Source organism: Equus caballus, chromosome 7 (assembly GCF_041296265.1).
Source record: "Equus caballus isolate H_3958 breed thoroughbred chromosome 7, TB-T2T, whole genome shotgun sequence".
In the NCBI taxonomy this organism is placed as follows: domain Eukaryota; kingdom Metazoa; phylum Chordata; class Mammalia; order Perissodactyla; family Equidae; genus Equus; species Equus caballus.
In genome coordinates, this window is record NC_091690.1 from 74,902,366 (window position 1) to 74,924,457 (window position 22,092).

Genomic DNA, 22,092 nt, shown 5'->3' on the forward strand with positions numbered 1-22,092 from the left:
GTTCCTCAAGGGTTTGCTAGTGGGCAGGGCCGGTCCCTAGGTGGGGATGCCTGCCCTGGCTAAGCTGGAACTTTGGTGCTCTAGTGGGCAGGCAGACCCCTGTGCTAACAGGCCAGGGGAAAAGATGCAATGGCGTCAGGCAGTGTTTGTGTCAGCACACCTATACTAGGTCACAATAATGGCTGCCAATAGAGTGTCATCCCTGGGGAGGTGGTCCCAGCTGCCTCTGCCTCGCTGAGACTCACTTAGAGCTTATCAAGTGATTCTCTTTTACCAAAGGGCCATGAACATTTCTTTCTGGTGATTTTGTGATGGTTTCCAGAATGGGTGAATTTGTGTGGGCCCTTTAAGAGCAGGTATTTCTTTCTCTTATGTTCCATAGCTTTTCTGGGGATATCCCCTGTTGGTTTTAATAGCCAGCAAAGGCAGGTAGTCTGACACTCATCTTGGTTGTGCTGAGTTCAAAAGCTGATTACAGTACAGCTCTCCTTCTCAGATCCTCTGATTCTCCAGGAAAAGCTTTGCACCTTAAGATTACTCCTGGCCGTGAAGCATTGTGGCTAGAATGCGTTTTCTTCATCAGAAATATATTTCTGCCTCTTCCACCTCTGTCAGTGTTATCTCTTGTTGTGGGGGTTCTTTTTTCCAGTGCTGAGGTAATTGTTCCACAGGTAGTTGTAAATTTGTCGTGTCCCTGGGAGGAGGTGAGTTCAGAGTCCCTCTTACACCACCATCTTCCCAGCAATCTCCTGTAGCTATTTAATATATTAATTGAACCTGGCTCTCCAGGAAATCCAGGCTGAAATTAAGAGAAGCTAGGGATTATAAATATTTCCAGGCAGCTTATTTCCTCCTATGGAAAATTATGTTGTTCTCTAATGACCTTGTTTTCCTAAAACCATTAATCTGTTTCTTCAACCAGAAGGATGCTTAATTAATCTTTTATCTAGACAATATACTAAGGACACAAAATGTGACACGTTCAATTTCAGGCAGTTTATTGCTTCATCCAACAATCATTAAATATTAGGAACTGAATATACAAAGATAAAAGAAAACACCTTTCTTCTAGTTTCTCATTCATTCATTCAAGTGTTTGCGATAATGAGCAGACATATCTTCTTTTAATGGACTTGTGCAGGACAGGTAGGGGTCACAAACTTGTATAAGGCATAAGTTCCTGAACAAGACACACACAAATGAATACAACAAAATCATAGGGAGAGATAATAACGTCAATTTAGGCACCTCGGAGGTCAGTATGGGAAATTTTATGAAAGCTCAGAAGATATCTAATTTACCTTTGGCATGAAATGGGGGAGGAGGTAGAGCAGAGAAGGCTTCTCAAAGGAGGTAACCCATGAGCTGATGTTTGAATGATAAATAGAAATTAGTAGGGCAAAGAATACTAAGGAGGATGGAAGGTGGAGTAGGATAAGTTTGTCAGATGTCAGATTTCTGATCCTGTGGTCCACTGAGCTAAGAATATCACCAGGCTCTCCCACACCATAACTGGGAACAAGTCTTACAGGATTGCATCCTTTTCTTACATCATTTTGTGCATTAACAGGAAAGCAGCCTCATCTATGATGCCTGGGCTACCCTATAACACCACCATGGAAACCCCTGCCACCTTCTTCCTTGTGGGCATCCCAGGTTTGCAGTCTTCACATCTTTGGCTGGCTATCTCACTGAGTGTCATGTATACCACAGCCCTGTTAGGAAACACCATCATAATGGCTGTAATCTGCATGGATTCCACTCTACAAGAGCCCATGTACCGCTTCCTGTGTGTTCTGGCTGCCGTGGACATTGTTATGGCTTCCTCTGTGGTGCCCAAGATGGTGAGCATCTTCTCCTCAGGAGACAGCTTCATCAGCTTTAGTGCTTGTTTCACTCAGATGTATTTTGTGCATGCAGCCACAGCTGTGGAGACAGGGCTGCTGCTGGCCATGGCTTTTGACTGCTATGTAGCCATCTGTAAGCCCCTACGCTACAAGAGAATTCTCACACCTCAAGTGATGCTGGGAATGATTGTGGCCATCATCATAAGAGCTGTTATATTTGTGACTCCATTGAGTTGGATGGTGAGTCATCTACCTTTCTGTGGCTCCACAGTGGTTCTCCATTCCTACTGTGAGCACACAGCTGTGGCCAAGTTGGCATGTGCTGACCCTATGCCCAGTTTTCTCTACAGTCTGATTGGTTCCTCGATTATTGTGGGCTCTGATGTGGTCTTCATTGCTGTCTCTTATAATCTGATTCTCCAGGCAGTATTTGGTCTATCCTCAAAGAATACTCAGTTGAAAGCCTTAAGCACATGTGGCTCCCATATGGGAGTTATGGCTCTGTTCTATTTACCTGGGATGGCATCCATCTATGTGGCCTGGCTAGGGAAAAGCATAGTGCCTTTGCACACCCAAGTGCTGTTAGCTGACTTGTACCTGGTCATCCCACCCACCTTAAACCCCATCATTTATGGCCTGAGGACCAAACAAATACGGGAGCGAATATGGAGCATGCTGCTGTACTGCCTCTTTTACCACTCCAACGTGGGTTCATGAACACGAAATCCATGGAGACCTTAAGGATTCCAGCTGACTTCAAAGATGGCTTAGAGATCTATGGAGTTTGTTTGCTTCCCCTGGCACCATAAGAGTTCTAAGTTGAAGCTCTGAAGGATAAACTTATATAACTTTTCAACTTAGAGAAAGAATATGAATGAAATGATTAATTTTCTGATATTCTTAATCGTTTCAATCAACTAGTATCCAGATCAGAGAGAAGTTTGTGCAGAGAATAGTGATATGGGGTTTTTCTTTTCTTAGGTTCTGTTCCATATTTCCAACTTAATACCCTACTAGTACCTGAGTAGAAGAAACCAATTATTTGATCCCCCAACCCCTGGCTGATTTCCTCAGAACTGTCCATCTCCTCACTTGTTTATATGGAAGCAGCTATTAATATATGACCCTGCCTGCCTCTGGCCCATTGATGAATCCACTCAACTTGGGTCATGTGCTCTCACTTGGACCAGAGGCCTTCTACAGTCAAAATAGATTCCAGTTTATCTGAAAAGATATAAACTTGGATCACTGACGGTGGCCATTTTCCAACATATGAACTTAGAAAGAAAAAGCTATTCCATAGCAAAAGAAGAGATTAGCAAAATGGATGAAGAAACTGAATCGCTGGTTCTCTGGTTCCAATTTATCTTGGATACCCAGGTACATCCCTGTTATTACGTTCTGCAAGATATCTCTACATCCTTTTACTATATCCCATATTGTTAAGGTAGATGGACTCAGCGTACTAATCACTAGGTTTTTGTTTTTATGACACAGAAGCTAAGGCAATGTAAGTTTGATTTTTGACATCTTTCTCTTTGTTTCCTAATTTTGCTTGAGTAACTGAACTGTAAGACACAAAAGAGAGGGATCAAATATAAGATAGGTCTATCTTCTTCTGGATACCTCTAAGGCGGTGTGCTCTGGGATGAAAAGGTCAATAGAGAACAAGATCAATTATGAAGCTGAAATGTCACTACTCTCCTCCAGGTCACCAGATACTTATTTTGTTTTTGTTTTTCCCTTTTCAGAAAGTGTTAAACAGAATAATCACTATATGTTAAAAGAAAAAGGTTTCATATGCAAGAGATACACATATTTGACTCTGGTACATTTGAAAATGTTATGAGCCCAGGTCTGATGGCTTAGTGATTAAAGTTAGGTGCTCACTGCTACTGTGGCCCAGGCTCACTGCCAGTTGCGGAATCAAACCACCCATTTGTCAGTTGCCATGCTGTGGTGGTAGCTCACATAGCAGAACTAGAATGACTTACATCTAGGATATAAAACCATTACTGGGGCTTTGGGGAGTGAAAAAAAAAGAGAAAGATTGGTAACAGATGTTAGCTCAGGCTACTCTTTTCCAGCAAGAACTAAAGAAGAGGAAGAAAAAAAATTTTAATACAAGATAATTTTACAATAGTACAGATACCAAAGTACTGTATCTGAGTCTCAATATCTCCTTTCTACTGATGGGGGGAAGGCATTGAAAATTAAGCAAAATAATGAATGGAAAGTACAAAAAGCAACATCAATATATTGTATTTAAAAAATAAACCCAATATATTTCTAATTCCACAATTTTAAGGGGTAGTTCTTGGCACTATTGAAATTGCAGTCCTGTGTAGATCAGTACTCATGTGGTAATTATTCTAAACAGATTTTCTACTTAACAACTCAGCAAACCCACCTTTTGCTAATATTGGACTTTGTTTACCCACTAGAATGTATTCTATTTCTGAATACCAGTGGAGTAGGAATCAGCCTCTAAATATCTGATAATGATGCCCTGAGTTCCCAAAGAGCAGTAAAAAAGACTCTCCTCCCCTTGCCACCCCCTAACATAAACAAATCAAGATCATGAGGCAGTGAAGCACATTTGAAAAGATTTTGATTTTGAAAAGTCACACTATTCTTTCTCCATAAAGCACCAAAAGAACTACGTCTATTAAATCAAAGAATACTAGATACATTAAAGAATCTGAGGTAAAGCAACAAAGGTATAGTCCAGCCTGCAGCCAAAATAAAAATCTCTTTCCAGCATTTCCATCAGAAGGCTACTCTGCCAACTTGTGTCTCATTCACATTACTATTCCCTGACACCAGCTGGGATCCACCGTTGGTACTCAGATATTGAATTACAGATTTCCAAAAACGGACTGGTTCCCTGCCATGGCTGCCCCAAAACAGTAAGTCTTGCGCTTCTCTGGATGCATTCAGATCAGACCCCTCCTCTATTACAAGCAGCAATGTGTGCTCACTTAACTAGTGCCTGGGATCCACAGCAGACTCTCAGTGTTTGGATCTTAAGAGATTACAACCAATCATCCTTGAAAAAAAGGGAGACTGGATTTCCTGTGGGGAGTTGTGAACCCACAGATTTACCCTCTGCCTCTAGCTTTTATAGGACCCGAGAATCACAAGCTTTTAGTAGCCTTTCCCCTCAAGACTCAGGCATTGCACCCCTTGGTTTCTCTGCTGGTAAAGCAAGGATGGGCAAAGCTCATCCCTGCCTGGCAATGAATGATCACACCACGTCAGAGGTGCCAGGCCAGACATTCTAGGGAGTGGTGCATGCACTCTACCCTCTGATGGCTATGTGTCTCTTCCCCTTCTGGACCACTTTTGAAATTACCCATCAAATCAGTTTTTGAACAGGAATATAGTTAAGTACCATCCAGTCTTTCATGCCCCTAGGAGGCAAGAAAAGCTTACTTTTGTTTTGATTCTAGGCATAGGAATGAAAATTCCCTCACTTAAATATTTATCAACACACACACACACAAACACACACACACAGTGCTAGACAGGGGTTACACTGATGAACCAGACAAATAAAGTCCTTGTCTTCATGGGGTTCTTAGAAGGGAAGAGTAAGCAACTATCTTAGAGAAAAGGGTTTTCATACACTGAAGAACTTTAGTCTTCTTGCCTGGTCTTACAATCAAAGAGTATGAAATAAACAATTTGTTTAAACTTGTAATTCTTCTAACAAGTAATCATAGTGCCCAAATCAGCTTTAAAAATGTCAAAAAAAAAAAAAAACCCATCCCAAAATAGCACATTACAAACAAAACCATTTTACTCCTTAATTCATTCTAGGTTTGAATGAATTTATCACTTAATAATCTTTTTCGAAGAACTGTCCAAGATTGGTCCTAAGAAAGCCATAGTAACAGAACAACACTGATTTGGCCCTTAGCCTCTTCTGCTAAATGTCCAGGGACATAACTAGAAGTACTTCCTCAAAACCCATTTCTGAAGTCTAAAAGCACTTCCCCAGAGAGTTCCCCCAAGTAAAGACACATGGTCCCTCTAATGCTGGTCAGCTCAATCCTTTGCAAGATCAGGTCTGTGACTTACCAGTTCATTCCACTCCAAGCAGTTGATGGTAACTTCTCCCCTTTACTACTAATAGTCAAGGAGCAACTTGGATGTGTGGTGGGCAGAATGAGTTCATTTCCCCATTTTGGTCTGTTTTACCTCTTTCATACGTGAATAGCCGATACAATAAAGGTAGAAACATAACTTTTGCTATCCTTTATTACAGGAATTACTTTGTTTTTGCCTATACCTAACCTAGTATCTACTTTCCAGCCAAATCCTAACCCAACTGTCACTACCTTCAAGTATAAACTACCTCAGAGGTTGTGTTACACAGCATCAATATGTAATGTACATATTGTAGCCCGTACAATAAGCAAAACCATTAGTTCTCACATGGTTGCCTTGCAGTTTGTTTCCAGCCACAATCATTCCCACATCACACTCTTAAGAGCTGTAATGAATTGTTTTGGCTACATGCAGCAACCACGTTAAGGTGAAATGCCCAGACACATAGTCTCAATTCTCTTTCATTGTACATATAGCTCTCAAATTGGCTTTCTGAGCCTAGTCCAATTCTTTCTCCCTACCCTTCCCTCCTGCTTTCCTCATTTGTCATAGATTTAGAGAAGAGAAAGGCAGAATATTATATAGTTACCAGAAACATCAAGATGCCCTTGGGGACAAAAAATATCTGAATTTTAGCCCAACCAGCTTGTAAGACTTCCTGGAAGTGCACTTGTTTCACATTTTTCTTTTTATTATTTCCATTCTCTACCCTGATGTCACCGTCTCCATTCTAATCCAAAGACAAGCATATACAATAGATGCAGAATATATTACTGCGGGTGGAGTTTCCACTAGCATGGGACCTTTCTGTCTAAATGGCTCTAGACTGTCAGGAAAGGCTTTAAGAAACAAAGGCCCTGCTGACAAGATGCTGGCTCTAAGAAGGTAAGATAGGAAGGTGACACAGGCAAAATCCATGGCTTGTCTTCATTCATCCCTGAGAAGGGAACAAAACTACAGGATGGTTCTAAGATCTTTACAACAATCCTGTGAGGTAGGAGAGTATACAGCTACTGTAACCCCGCTGCCACTGAGGACAGTTGAATATTTACAAATGGGTGGGATGTTTCAGACCCAAAGGTAATGATGAGATGCAGACATGTGACTGAGATGTGAGTTTGGTAAACCCTTATAATCTTTACAATCTTCTTTCAGTAGCTTTGTGAGAAATAACTTGCTGCGTTAAGGCCATTTCAGTTTCTTCATCCATCAAGTGAAAATAAGAACAAGGCACACAGGGTTCCTGATCCTAACATTTAAAGAAAGGGCAGAACCAGGACACAGGTCTCCTTTGAGATAGAGTTTGAGATAGAGAGTGATTTGCCCAGCTCGTACTCAGAGAGAAGACGACCATTAGCGTGGTCTGGGCAAAGCTGCAATGTATTTCTCTGGTTAGGAGATCAGAGAGCAGGGGTCAGTTTTGGGTTGGTCAGAAGCAGCAAACCTAAGAGGAAGCATCCAGCCACTGCCATCAGCACCCAGCCAGTTCTGGACACGGACTGTAGTCTTTTGGCTTGTTGGTCAACCCTTCCCAAAGGGTTTCCCAAAGGCTGGATCTATTTCATCGTCCTCACTAACTTAATGATGGCACCAACAAGGATGGGGAAGAGGGGCATGAGCTACAGAAAGGACAGAGCCCTGATGCTCAGAACTGCTCTGATCTTCACCATCAGCCTGGCCACACGTCCCTCATAGGGGTGCACTGCTCATATGATAGAGCCTCAGCTTCTTCCCCTGCGGAGTTTAGAGAGCCTTTGGCCCAGGAGCAACAGGGCACTGGGTCAGGCAAGAGAATTCCTGGATTCCAGGCTCAGCTCAGTTCAAGGGAACCCTTGTCAGCAGCAGGGCCCTCCAAGACCCCTGCAGTCCAGGTGAAACTGCAAGGCCTCTGGTTAGGATGGGGGCTCTCTTAGTCCTCCCCGTTCAGGGAGCAGATGGTCAGAGGAGTGGTGTTGTTGGCACAAATGCTGTAGCAAGGACTAAAATAAGGCAGGAGGCGCCCAGGGAAGGGAAAGTGGGGAAAAGTGAAAATGTGGGAGGAGTTGTCAGTCACATTATAGAAGGAGATATCATGGGCCTCATAATCCAGGAAGACTCCCACCCGGCGTGGGGGGACTGGCAAGGACAGCAGCGGGTATTCTTCAGTGCCTGCCCGGTACTCATTTCCCTTCCTCAGCCTTATCACCCAGAATCCATAGCGGGGGGATAAATAGACCACCTCCTTCCGGTCTACATTTTCCTTACATACTCCCAGGCCCCATTCAGACCTGTCTCCCACCTCCACCTCCCAGTAGTGGCGGCCTGAGGAGATGCACTGGCTGCCCAGGACAATATTGTAGCGGTAAAATCTCTCAGGATTGTCAGGCAGTTTCTGCTCGGTGTCTCCATAGTGCACACATTTTCTGTCCTCAGACACGATGAGGCGGGAATAAGCAGTGTCTGGATCCAGGAGCACATCAGCTATGGAAAAAGATCTTGGATGGTAACACCGATACAGAGCCGGATCTGATAGAGTGGTACACTCTATCCACATACACTGACGCAGGGGGCGTGGGTGAGGTCTCCCCGATAAACATAGGCCAGATTTTTCAACGATGGGGTAGGGGGCTAGATGGGGCATCCAGAGGTCAGTGAAGTATTTTCTTTCTCTGGAAGGGTCCCTCCCACTGGCCATCACAATCTCCCCCAGCATTTATTACCGGCATACGTCTTCAGGACCTCTCTTAGCCCCAGCACACGGCAATCCGTCTTCAACTCCAAGGAGACTGGTTTTGGCCGCCTCAGGCTCCAAGACCGGCTCCTGGTAGAGGAGGGGTAACCCTGGAGGCCAGAAATCCTGACTCTGCCACACGGGCCTTCCCTTAGCGCAGGGAAGAAGGGTTTGGCCGGGGACCTAGTTGGTGGGGTGCCCCTCTCCAGCAACACCAGGCAAAGCAGAGATGTGGTGATTATTTACTGAGGCCAAATGGTTTTTGGCATAGAGAGGAGAGCATTCCCATTCCTGTGCTGCGGGAAAGGTCACATGTGTACTTGACATCAGTAGAGGAAGACGTGTGCCACAGAGGGAAAAGGCTGATACTCAGAGCTCAGAGCATAACGGAGACATCTGCGGTCTTTTCCCCTCCTTGGGAGATCTACTTGCAACTGTGTATTTTATAATTTACCTGAAATTCTTATTGCTAATACTTGAAATTAATTTGATCAAGTACAAAGAAGACAAAAGAAAGATGAATACATTTCTTTAGCCAATACGGTAACAGTGGGGGAAGATTATGGACTAGCACTTGCTTCATTGTAGGTCCTGGGTCTCTGCTCCTTCCCCATTTCTGGCTCTGGCCAGGACCCACTTTGCCTTATAGGGCTGCCTTGGGGCTCCACAGATGGGAACATACCTGTTTAAGACATCCTCAATACCCTAGACAGAGAAAAGAAAACAGCACATGAGTATTTGCTGTTCCTTGGAGGAACCAGACAGACACTGAGCTCTAGGAGAGGGTTCCTCTAAGGGAAAGGGAGGTAGAGAGCAGGGCTGGAGAGAAGACATGCGGATGTAGAGGGGAGAAGCCTACAGAAGTGGAGAAGGGCAGGCCTAGCTCTGGCTGGATTGGCTGATTTCAGGCTCCATCGCAAGGCTCTCAGGCCAGAGAGTAGATGGCACTCCTCCTATGAGGCTACAACTACAAGGGGCCAGGTCATCCACCCACCCGGGGATAGAACAGCAGGCATTAGTGGGAGGTGTATGGGATCCATGTCTGGCTCACAGGCCCCACTGAAGACTAGGGAATCCTCTCTCCTGGAGTCCCAGGCTGTCTTCAGCTGTCATTCAAGGTTACCAGGAAAACCTGCTACTCACCTGCAGCATCCAGCGGACTGGCCTCTGAGACCTCTCTTCCAGCTCTGCAATCATCTTCCACAGGAACCGGCCTTGCTGGAGGAGCTCATTGTGATTCATCTCCAGCTTCTGCATGGTCTCCCCCTCCTCCTGCTCTAGGCTGGCCAGAGCCGCTGCTGCCTCTACTTCCAGCTGCCTTGGTGGCTGTTGTTTCTGTAGTAATCGCCAATACTTCTCAAACTCCCACATGATACTCTGCTTTCGGGTTTCCAGCTGTATCTGCAGAACCAAGATCAGAAATCAGTACTGGTATTGTTTGTGTAAGGGCACCACCCAGGATTGAGGACACTGGCATGTGTGTACACTTATACTCTGGAATGTTCTGGTACCAACCATGTGTTTGGCACAGTAGAGGCCAAGATAAAGGATACTATTTTTCCTACATTTCTGTTCCCACAGCTGCAATACGTGCTTCTGGGTCATTATTCTTACTCTCATTGACACAGTAGGGCCCAGGTTAGCATCATGCTACTATATACTCTAAATTATTTTCTATTTTCAGAATAATGACAAGAAGCATTATACTTGAGCCTCTAAGGCAGTGGAACCTAACCACAGTGGTAGACGCTTTTGCTTCTCAATGGTATTATATCAATTCAACATGCTGTTTTAGACTGGTTCAATGTTACCTTTTATTTATCAAAAGTTGTTTTTGTGTGTGTGTGTGTGTGTGAGAGAGAGAGAGGAAGAGTGGCCCTGAGCTAACATCTGTGCCAATCTTCCTCTATTTCATGTGGGACACCATCACAGCATGGCTTGATGAGTGGTGCTAGGTTTGCACCCAAGAGCTGAACCTGTGAACCGAAGGCCACCAAAGCAGAGCATGCAAACTTAACCACTATGCCACCAAGCTGGCCCCAGATCACACGTTTTGACAGTTTGGTAGTTATGGGCCTCAAATTTATTCCAGAGGTGATTTTCTAATATTTTAATAACTTAACTTTTAGTAAATATGTTCTAACTGGGGAAAGAGAAACAAAAACTATGCTTTACTAGGTGTTATAAAGTAATACCAGTGTGATCTAACACATTAGTGAGGTGCCTACTTTTCCCTGCTCACATATGGGGACACACGCCCAGAGGTAATCTGTGTATAATAATCAAGAAACTGGAATTGAGAGGTTCCATGACATGCCTAAGGCCACATACCTTGGAGAGAAAGCTGGTAAGAGGACCCCTGGGTATCTGACTTCAAACCCCACAATCTGCCTCCCAGAGATGAGGAAGCTATCATGGATCAGCTCCAGGACAACACAGGGACCACAGACACTCCTTTCCCCAGATGGCAACCTGCCTTCCAGTTAGCGGTTCGTTTCCTTTCACCAACTTCCAGCTTCCAGGCCTCTTCTTGCTCTTTCCTCAGATGTTCCAGAGCCTCATGGAGTTTCCACTGAAAGAGATAAAAACCTCATGAGGCCACCTTGGGCAGCCTGGGTTGATAATGAGGCTTCCTAGCATTGGTAGGCGATGAGAAAACAAGTGTTTCTCAGAGGATGGGCCAGGATGAATGCTGGGAGAAACGGGAATGCCAGGGAGGGAGCAGATCCTGCCCAGATGACATCCAAGGTAGTTCTCAATCTGAGAATCATTTCAACTCCCACAGTCTCTAAGTTTCCGTAAAGTATAAGAAAAGGTCCATTTCCATCCTTCCCAGAAAGCTACCTTGGACTTTCCTATCCATGCCTCTTGTTATCCTTATCTGCATTGTTATGCTACAGCCTCCTGAAACCTTCTTATTCAAAGCACAGTCCAAGTGAGACGGCAGCCACAGCATTATCTGGAGTTCGTTAGAGATGCAGACTCTCAGGATTCAATCCAGCCTCCTGAATTAGAATCTGAATTTTAACAAATTCTTGGGTGGTTCCTATGTATATTAAAAGAAGAAGCACTATCCTAGAATACTAATGCAAGAGATTACTACTGGAAAGCATGAAGTATTCTGATAATAATATTAACCATTTTATTAAAGATTTGCCAAGTGCCACATATGGCTTCAGCACTAAACATACATTTGATCCTCACAATCCCTTGAGACAGGCATTATCCCCATTTTATAGATAGGAAAACTGAGGCTCAGAGAGTGAGCTAATCAAAGTTATTCAGCTGGTCAATGGCTGGGCTGGGATTTAACCCAGGTCTTTAATTCCTATGCCTACGTTACACTGCCTCCCTATTCCAATACTCTGAAACTAAATAAGTCATGTTAATTTTTAGAAATCCTTCTTGCATAGGAAAACAGCTAATTCGCAGATTAGTCTTATATTCTTACCTGTTAATCTCAACTTCAAGAAAGAGAATTAAGACCTGTTCGGATCAATGGATCAGAGAATCATTGGGATAATGATTGTGATAAAGGTGCATCAGCATGGACATTGGAAGAAAGAGTAAGCAGCTGGAAGTTGATGAGGGTAGCCATAAAAAAGGAGGAGAAAGTGTGTCCATCCAAAAAAAGACTTGGTAGAAGAGAAAGAACACTGGCGGGAGAGCAAGAAGACCTGAGTCCTAGCCTTTGATCTTCCTTTAACTACCTCAACCTAAAGCGAGCAGGACCTGACAAGGTGAGACTAGATAATCTCACTCAATCCAAAATGACTCAGCCATGGTCCTTCCACCTTTCAAACCAACAGGCATGATCTCAAATTTCTAAGCCTCAGTTTTGTCTCTAAAAGGAGAGAGTTAAACTGGCTTACGCAATGTCAAATGACCATTTGTGGCACTGCCAGGAAGAGGTTCAGTTCTGATAACTGCAGCCTTGACTGCTTCATACCCAAATGCATCCAAGGCACCCTGAACCCAAGCTAAACCAAATTGGTCTCCTTTAAAGTCTCAGTATGGAAAGTCTCTTTGGGTTAGGCATTCCACCATGTTGGGGTCAGGAATAGAGTTGGAAGTGGGAGGGAAGGAACTCAAAGCAGGTCATAAATGTAGGGAGATCATGGCTCATGTATCAGGTCCCAGGGATCTGGGGGTGTGAGGAGCCAAAGGAATGAGTTCTCGTTTTGTCTTTGCGGCCCTTGGCCAAGTCCTTGATCTAGAGAAAGCCAAGTGAGGGGCCGAGGAGAGACTGGGCTGGCTAGCCTCCATCTCTCACCTTGTACTCCCAGGTGACATCCTCCATGGGCACGACATTGTGGGCCTGATGCTCGGGGGACAGCCTGCAGGCCTCACACATGACCAGGCCATCCTCTCTGCAGAACATCTTTAGCTGTTTGCTGTGGAGCTCACACACATCCCCCTTCAGCCCCACTCCTGCATGCAGCTCTAGCAGACGGACTTTTTCTACAACACTGGCCAGCTGCCAATTAGGCCGCAGGTTCCTTGGCTGGACAGGAGCCCGGCAGAGGGGACATGTGTAACCCTGGTCTTGCAATTCTCCTGGGACCTCCCAGAGCCCAGAGAGACAGCTGTGGCAGAAGCTGTGGCCACAGTCGATGCTCACGGGCTCCCTCAGGAAGGTCATGCAGATGGGACAGGCCACTTCTTCCACAATGGCTTCCACTAGTGCTGCAGGATCCATGGTCCTTCTCACACCCTCCTCAAAACATGGAGAAAACCAGGGGCCAAGGCAGTGATGTCTACAAAGAAGGAAAGGAAAACAAGTAAGAGAAAAAAGGAACAGAAAAGCAGAGGGGTCAGTGTAAGGGATAATTAGTGACTGACAAAGACAACTTCCTCCTTTGGATCCTCTATTGACCTTGTTTAATAAACACTGGCCTTCCCAACTGAAGTTCTGACTGTGTCCTTACTCACACTACACAAGGGACATCTGGGGATGCCTAAGTGAGTGGATGTTGGAAGTTATTAGTTTTCATTCATTCGGTCATCCCTGACCCCCCCTCTGGGTTCACTCACCAGACCATTTCCACCCCACCTCAATCCTGCTCTCCAAATCAGCATTGCTCATCTTGAACATGGGTAAGGTCACATAAAATGTGGTGTTTCAGTATCCAGAATAAGGCCAGAAATACCCCTAGCCTCACTCTCTGGCATGTTTATATGTATATTTATATACTTCAAGGCACAGAAAAGGTAATATGCCAGACCCATTGCCTATGTGCTCAATTTGTTTTCTTGTATTGTGCACTAAAGCATAAGGTATAAGAGAACCAGCAATACTTTCCCCACACCCTGTAAACCCCTGCCCACTCCTCCAGCACTAACATTCACAAGATGCCAAGACACTCTCTTCAGTGATGTTAGAAGCAGATACGAACAAATGCCCCTTGGAAGATAAAAACAAAAGTCATCGGATGATAATGAAACCCATACTGATGAATTCACTACTCCAGCAAGAAATCTGAGATTTCTGCCAGGGCCACATGTAGCTACAGAACTTTAATGGTCAACATCAGGCCCTTGGCACAGTTGGCCTTATTTATTTGTTCACTTTGCAGGTCTGTGGTACCAGTTAGTGTGTGTAAAGGGAAGAGCCATGTTGGTCTTAGTCACTGCTGTATTCTGAGCACCTCAACAGGGCCTGTCATGCAGTTATTGCTGAATAAATATTAGTTGAATGAATAAATCAGCTAGGCAGAAGCTAGTTCCCAAATCCACAATATTTTTCTGATGTTAGGTAATTGAAAGCATAGTATACCTTAATATTAATAGCAAGCATTCCTTAAGCACTTATACTACATGCCAGGTACTATTCTGAGCATTTTACATGGATTAACTCAGTTTATTTCACAACCCTAAGCAGAAACCATTACTCTACTCTTCTCCTTTTACAGGTGTTTAGTCATGGGCTCCATCATTCTATCTTGGGCAAATTACTTAACGTCCTGAGCTTCAAGGTGTAATAAAAATTCAAGAGTAGAGAGAAAACACTGTGGTTTAAGGGTAGACCACTAAGGCTTCTTGAAGGAAGTGGGGCAGTAAGTAGATTTTGCAGGACTCTCTGTTATAGGGCATCAGGTCCTGCCTCCTACTGGTCTCCCAATTTCCTCCTCCCACTATCATTACCAAACTGTAGGATCCAGTATCCTAGAACCTAGTTTTACTAAATCATGAACCTACTGAACAGCCTATCCTAGCTGCTCAGGACCTAGTCCAACAGGAAGCTCTCTCTCTTCACCCTGAAACAGCACCTGTGCCCAGTCCAGCAAGGGGAGAAACTTCCACACTTTCCTGCAGACTCCATGTCCATTCATTCTACCCCACTGGGGTTCCTTCCCTTTTCCCAGTTTGAAATGATCTCTTAGTGATCCCACTCTTAACACCACTTGACATGTATATTTTTATTGTCTTACTTCTCACACTAGAAGTTTCATGAAGGGAGTGACATCATCTGTTTCCTTTGCTAGTACATTCCAAGGCCAAGAATAGTGCCTCAGATATTTTTGAATACATGAGAATTAAATGTAAATGCTGATGTTAGGTTGGAAGTGGAAGAAGTGTCAAAATCCTCATCAAACACAGAGGGGCACCAAGAACTACCAGCTAAAGCTGACACAACAACAGGTTGATATCTATGATTGAAAGCTCCTACGATCAACGAAAGAATGAAAAAAGCAAGTGAAAATTAAGAAGATGGTGGCAGTAGGGAAGTGAGATATAGAAGTGTCAAAATGATAAATTAAGAAAGGCTGTGGGAGCCTATTATTTAGATTTAGTGAGGTCGTAAAAAGATCTAAACATGAACAAGTTAAAAGTGGTGCCCCTGCAAAAAGGACTTAGGAGCAGGTAGCTATTGCTCTTTGATGTAAAACTTTTATTTTTTCTTATACATAAATTGCTTTGACAAAACTTTAATTATTAAACGTTTAATTGCTTAGACCTTGCATTTGGCAGAGCAGGGAGCCAGTCTGGGAAACACATTTGAGGGGATGGGGCGGAGCCTGGAAAAGACTCAAGAGGCGGGACTACAGTGGGGAGAAGCCAGGCGGTGACTTCTGCGTTCCGGAGCAGAGGGGGATGGTAACCTCCTGGCCACAGGACTCGGGGCAGGGCCCGGGGACCCGGGCAGGTTGGGGCGGAGTAAGGTGAGCCTGCAGGACCTCTGACTTCAGGAGCGGCACAGCTGTCTACCCACCACCCACCTCAGCACAGACTAACGCCCCCCTGTGGAAACCCAAACTGGAGACGCCTGGTTCCCGCGACAGACCCCACGGCGCAGCACTTACCGCCGGCGCGGAGACCACCACCCCAGCAGCGATCGGGGAAGCTCCTCGGCCTCTTCCGCTCAACCCCGAGGCCCCGCCCCCAGGCCCCGAGCCCGAAAGCCGAGGGCACGGTCCGGGCGCCGGAATCTGCCCGGCCGGGACGTCATTGTGGAAGCAGCCAATCACAGAGAGGGATTTGGACAAGCCTCGCCAATCGCAGATGGGGACGGGGGCTTCACACCACTCTTGGCGTGCCGGTGTATTTTGTCTGCTTGCTCGGTTTTTCTGCACCTTTTCCTCCCTCAGAGCTCCTGAAGCCAGTCCCAGGACGGGTCAAAGGGTTGAGGCTCCCGAGTGAGGCCGCTCAGGGCCTGGTTTAGGAAAGGCCCAGCTGGCTGTCCGCCAAGGAAGTCTGTCTCCGTTTCCGCTAGGGCTGACTAGTGGCTCTTCAGAAAGAACCTGTTCCTTCAGGGTGATAGCGCTAGACCTGATGCTGTTCATTCGCCAGTTTTCCATGTCAGCCTTAGCAGCGTATGAGTTCAGCCATGTCTAGTTCTGTGACCCAATTTCGCGCAGAGCTGGGCACACGTATGCCGCGGAATCTGCAGTTTCCTGCAAGATGAGCGACCTCTCCTGGATCCAGACTGCAGAGATTGGGTTCTCCTTAAAACCAAAACCAAAACCAAAACCAAAACCCTCCTGAGTTTTCCTGCCAAACTCTTATCCTTCAGTACTTGAGCAGGCAGCGTCTCAACACTGTTGCTACAGCCCACTTTTAGAATTAGAAGCGGATACTGGGAACTGGTGGAGTAGAAGTGGAAACCCTGGCCGGAAACTTTCAGAAACTGAAAATGTTTGTCAACAACTGGCCCCGTCCTTCACCCAAACACACAGATGCAGATATGGACACACACCACACAATCTGCTACTTAAGGCAGTGATTTGGGTTTTTCCTCGTGCTTTCTCTACCTTGTCCTTTTCCTGATAGTTAGGTGAGTCAGCAAATAAAGGCACATCCTGTCCGCAGGGAAAATAACCAGGAAATCCTTCATTGAAGCTCAGTTTCAAATGATTTCATTGTTGGAGCTGATACTCTTTGGATCCTCGTGTGGATGTCAGGCCCCAGGCCATGGTTGAAATTCTAAAGGGTGAGGTCTAGAAAATTCCTGAATCAAATGGGCCCATGAGCGAAAAAAGAAGAAAAGAGGTGACTGAGGTCTGAGCTGGGCCCCCTGCTTCACCTGGATCTGGAGAAATGTCTGTCCTCACAGAATAGTGAGTGTGTTAATTGAAACAAGCCACTTTAAACATTATTGCGCGTCAGCTGCTTGTAACACTTGGTGCTGGGTGCTGGGATTACAACTAAGAGCCACATGGTCTCTACACTTAAAGGAGCTCAAGATCAAGTTGGTTGTACTTCTTTGGGGCTTCTGTGAAGTTAAAACAGTTAATGAGGAGATCTTTTTCCTTTGTAACTTGTAATCTGTCTAAACCATGACTGACTTTCCAGGCCCCTGGCACAAGGGCACCTTAGAGTTGCTGGGAGAAGGGAAGGCTGGAGAAACAGCTTTTGAAGACAGATCAGTCCATTGCCTAAGCAAGAAGCTCTCCTTCCCAACCGCCCTCAGGGTGCTTTGTTTGCTGTGAGGGGCAGACAGGTGCGTCCAGGTGAGGCTCTGTCTTGGAAACATTCCATGGCTGTTACTCCAGACCCTACCCTCTGCCTCAACCCAAGACAGACCAGGACAACAAGATGGGTGGGTAACTGTGGGGTGGTGTCTATCTGTGTTCTGAGAGAGGAGTGGCATCAAAGGAGAAGCAAGGACTGAGAATTGGCTTGGGGGCAGGGAAGGAGGTACAGGCATTGTCGAAGTAGGGCTAAGGAAGGAGTGGGGAGTTGTTGCAAAACCCTGGGGCCTGACCATGTTGCATGTCATACAATCTGCCTTACTGAGAGACCCCCAAATGGTTTCCCTCTCTCTCTCTGTGAAGAAGTATTAAGTACAGCCTCGCCAAATTTCATTCAGTCTTAGACCTGAGCTCTACAGGGGAGGAGATAGCCGCCTATGGTAGTAGCACAGGTCAGAAGAAAAACCTGAAAGAGGTGGAGAGAAGAGGCTAAGAGGAGTGTGGCTCAGACAATGGATAGTCCACTTCACATCAAAAGTCTCTTCCTGGACCTCTTACAGTGGAAGTTAATACTTCCTGTTCTTCCAGTATTCTGGATTGTCTTCAGTTTCCAAAAGGCAAGGCTGACACCTCCCAGGGGTCCAAGTAGGGGAAGTTAGGGCCTCCCTCCCTCATCTACTCAATGCTAGCCCAAGCTAAGAGAGAAGAAATCCTAGCTCAGAGCAGCAAAGCCACAGACCTTTGTTAATACTCTCACATAGGAGGGGGAAGGGCGACAGGAATGGAGGCGAGGTGAGTCTAAAAGCTAAGACCTAGAATTCTGTAACTTTTTTAGGTTTGCTGTTATTTTGTGACCACAACACATAAGAATTTATTTTTAAAGTGCCATTACAACCTATGCTTTGGGAAAATATTTTGTGGCCAACTCTGTAATTGCATTATAGACTTATTCAGTAGGTGATGGAAAATAAGACATATTGCTATTGTGGAAAGGATTAAATGATATAGCGCCTTTATCAGGGTATAATAGAATTTAGAGGAATTTGGCCAAACTCATTGCCATGGAGATGGATGAGTCAGGAGCCAGCCATGCTGGCTAACACCGAGAGTTGAAAATACCAGAAACTATTTTTAAGCAGAAAAAGGACTTATTAAAGAATATTAGGTAGCTCATTGGTGATGCAGGCAGGAATGTCATCAGATTACCCTGCATGTTCAGTCTGGTAGAGGCAGCACTACTGCCTCCATTGAACATGGGCAACTCAGATCTTACTCCCAAACCTGGCCAGCGGAGGCTGCCACTAGAAGCTCTGCCTTTGCTTTCTTTGGAAGATGGATTCTTCTATCAATATTCTTCACCAAAATGACTCAGTGTGGCATCTGTTCTTTATATTCTTATCTTCTGAATCTGCTTCTTGCAGGTATCTGTGGTTGACAGCTCTTAGATCACATGTCTTCATCCACGGTAGTAGATTGGATTATTGTTCCCATCTATTTTCCCCCATTTTGTAAGGGAATGTCTAATTCCATCCATCACCTTATGACTCACATTGTGTCCCTATAGGTGAAGAATATGTCCGCAGGCCATTATGAGACTTGACAATGTGACTGTCTTGGGTCATTGGAATGAGAGCCGAGGTGAAGTGTTTTAGTTCCCTACAGAAGCTTTATGAGACACTGCATGTTTGTACCACCTCTTGGTGTTTTTCCTCTACCGCAATAAAGACATGTCCCAACGAAGAGCCCCTCCTTCAGCTTGAGTCCTGGATGAGAAAACATGTGGATCAGAGTCCCAGAAGTCCACCTGCAGCCAACGACATGATGTGTAAATGAGAAATGTTTGTTGTTTAAGTCTCTGTGATCTTGGAGTTTTTCTAATAGTAGAAAAACTGATTAATTAGTTAGGAAGGTGAGTTTATGGCTTTCATCTTGGGGAGATGTAGAATCATAAGGAGGGAAATCCCTGAAACGTAGGAAGATCAATCCAAGTGCTGAGTGGCCACAGTAAATGACAAATGTCCACTATAAACACAGACTCTACATTCACAAAATTTAGAAAACACACAGAAGCACTCAGAACAAAATGTGGCCACCTCATTGTACAATAGCATTTCTCCTGTCAAAGAGAAGTTCAAATCCACTTTCCATTGCTGGCCACAGTCCTAAAAGAGAAATATAATGTTATCTGGGGAGGGGGCAGAAAGGAAAACCAGGAAGGAAAAAAAAGGATTGATGGTTTCAAGTTTTCAAAATTGTTTTGTCAACCTGTGCTCATTGTTTGGTATCTAGAGCCAAATTCAGGAATATGTCTAGTCAAGTAGTTAAGAGTGATACTATGATTCCCATACAATGTGAGAAAAAAATTTGTCTATATAAACAATCTCCCTTTTGAGGGGAACAGTAAATGAAGTATTTTTGTTTTCTCAATTTAGAAAATTTCAATGTACCATTTGTCTTCTAAGTATTATCATGCATATTGCCAAACTTCTGCATTTTCCTTTCTATCTCCTCTTTGTCCCCTATGCTCCAAGCATCCTAATTGCAGCATTGAGACTATGCTCTGTCTCGGGATACAAGATCTACTTTCTTTTCAGCAGGATGCATTATGTTCAACAAAAAGAAATTTCAAACAAAGTTTAGGGCCCAACATTTTCTACAGTCCTTGTTACCTGCTTTTTTCTCTGAATGTATCTACTGTAGGATTTCAAGGACTCTTTAGCTCTTTGCCAAAGTGGCTACCACTGCTACTTCCTGCAATGGAATTCCTTAATTAGGTCTGTGAGTCTGGCCTTAAAGGAGAGGTCCCCCCCTCCTATTATTTTCCACATTCATGACCTAGAAAATCATAATCAACTGATTTCTGAACCTGAGCTGCTGTTTTCTTCCAGAGTCTACACCTTCAGGGACCCAGAGAGGCCTATCCTTGTGTATATATGTCTTCCTATATTCTTGCTTTTCCTCACTGAGCTTTCATATTTTCTAGAACGTCTATAAATATTGCCACTCCTTTTCCTGCGTAGTAAGATATGACTCTAACGTCCTTTAATATTTCATTTCCCTCGTTTTATTTCCTGTCAGTTAAGGCAAGTCCGGCAATTTTCTTTTAATCTTGTAACGCTGGCTCCATTTTTTCTCTACCACTTGTAGGAGCAACACATTTACTGGACCAGAATGTCTTCCAGTGCTCCCTCACTTTCTCTTTCAACTCAACGCCTAAGGAAGATCCTCTCCTCCTTCAATTCCTGATACATTCAGTTTGCGTACTACCACTTCTAAAACTCCTAGGTATCCCTCTATCTTCTCATTAATACACTCTGTCATTATTTTACCTGCTGACTAAGATGATTATACAACTTCCCTTGTCGCTTCTGTGCTAATCTGATTACCAGAGCAATGATATTTTTGTTATAGACTTCCTTTAATTATTTATCGGCCTTAGGATTTATGATGGTTTTATTTACAACTCCCATTCCCCCGCTCTCCCAGTGGTTCAAGATGAGGCTTCTTCTTTATCTGCTTATTAATGACATTTATTATGTTTGGAACCACATTCCAGGTCTCTGAATAATCTGCAACTTGATCATGGCTTAACTAATAAATGGACCAGAGGTAATTTTTGATACATGGTTGGTGCCCAGGGTCAGATTACAGACAAGACATGCAGCTCTCTAGAAGTTAATCCTACCTCCGTCCTGGATACAGCTTAAAGCAGAATAAAAAACCTCACAAAACTTAGGGATTACATTACCTATGTAATGCTCTTTACCAAATCATAGCAGTAACAACCCCAAGGCCTAAGATATCCTCACTAGATCTCTACCTACTTCAAGGTTAATCACCCTTTACCTATATAGAATTACTCCGCTCTTACTGTTTGGTGTAATGGAGGAGTTTCCTGTCCTCCAAAGTGAATCCCTGGCTCCACAAATCAGGATCTTGCTTATGTATATGACATCATTTGCATTTTGAAGCCTAAATATGAGAGGCTCCTCCCCCATTCAAGACCTTCTAATGCTCTTCACGGCACTTTACTTCCCATGACAGAACCTGGTCCAGTTGCTTCCTCATGCTGCTGACTATACAACATGCTGTTGGTCACCGTAACAAGAATAACCTGATGGAACGATAAGAATGGAAGTATATTCTTTGATTCAGAGTGGTTGTAAAAGGCCACAGAGATCAAGGTAGTAGATAGATGGGCACTCTGAGTATTTGCTAAGGTGAAAGATTCAGCAGAGAACAAGAGGCTGAAGATACATATGAGATATGAATTGAAGGGAGGAGATCCCAGAAGATATGAGTGGGAGGGGGAGGAGAGATGGGGTTCCGAGCATAGGTGGAGAGATTGTCTTAGAAAGGAGAGATACCTCACTCTGTATACAGAAAAGAGACAAGAATAGGTATAGATATTTTTATAGCTGAAGAGACTCAAACCTAAGATCTTCAGTTTCTCCATGAGGAAGATGTGTAGCAGATGTTATGGGACCATGCCCTCAATGTCCTACTACAA

At 44.4% G+C, this 22,092-nt stretch overlaps 2 protein-coding genes and 1 long non-coding RNA gene across 7 annotated transcripts; 2 read left to right on the forward strand and 1 right to left on the reverse strand.

The window, feature by feature from the left end:
* Positions 1–981: 981 nt before the first annotated feature.
* TRIM68 (tripartite motif containing 68) lies at positions 982–17,220 on the reverse strand. Of its 5 annotated transcripts, none has more exons than XM_001501878.5 (7): positions 15,975–17,220; positions 12,944–13,427; positions 11,147–11,242; positions 9,814–10,071; positions 9,353–9,375; positions 8,660–8,760; positions 982–8,420 (listed from the first exon to the last, which is right to left on the reverse strand). In XM_001501878.5, the coding sequence occupies exons 2-7, from the start codon at positions 13,367–13,369 to the stop codon at positions 7,870–7,872; spliced, it is 1,455 nt and encodes a 484-aa protein (XP_001501928.1). In that variant the 5' UTR covers positions 13,370–13,427; positions 15,975–17,220; the 3' UTR covers positions 982–7,869. The 5 variants fall into 5 exon arrangements, with proteins under 5 accessions (XP_001501928.1, XP_023501622.1, XP_070129416.1 ...); XM_023645854.2 differs by having other exon boundaries at positions 13,292–13,427; positions 15,975–16,527; XM_070273315.1 differs by having other exon boundaries at positions 11,002–11,242; positions 15,975–16,049.
* Positions 1,587–2,564, forward strand: OR52I12 (olfactory receptor family 52 subfamily I member 12). Its single transcript, NM_001391739.1, has one exon. It carries the CDS (start codon positions 1,587–1,589, stop codon positions 2,562–2,564), a length of 978 nt encoding a protein of 325 aa, NP_001378668.1.
* LOC138925038 (uncharacterized) lies at positions 17,194–20,205 on the forward strand. The gene is made up of 2 exons (XR_011440690.1): positions 17,194–17,710; positions 19,147–20,205. It is a non-coding gene; the product is annotated as an uncharacterized lncRNA (long non-coding RNA).
* The last annotated feature ends 1,887 nt before the right edge of the window (positions 20,206–22,092 follow it).

Excerpts from the sequence above, each read along its gene's own strand:
- OR52I12 (NM_001391739.1), top strand. The coding sequence starts at position 1,587 with ATGATGCCTGGGCTACCCTATAACACCACCATGGAAACCCCTGCCACC.
- TRIM68 (XM_001501878.5), bottom strand. The coding sequence starts at position 13,369 with ATGGATCCTGCAGCACTAGTGGAAGCCATTGTGGAAGAAGTGGCCTGT. Across the intron at positions 11,243-12,943 it reads ATGTCACCTGGGAGTACAAG|TGGAAACTCCATGAGGCTCT; the intron begins GTGAGAGATGGA and ends TATCTCTTTCAG. Across the intron at positions 8,421-8,659 it reads GGTCCTGAAGACGTATGCCG|CTGATGTGCTCCTGGATCCA; the intron begins GTAATAAATGCT and ends CTTTTTCCATAG.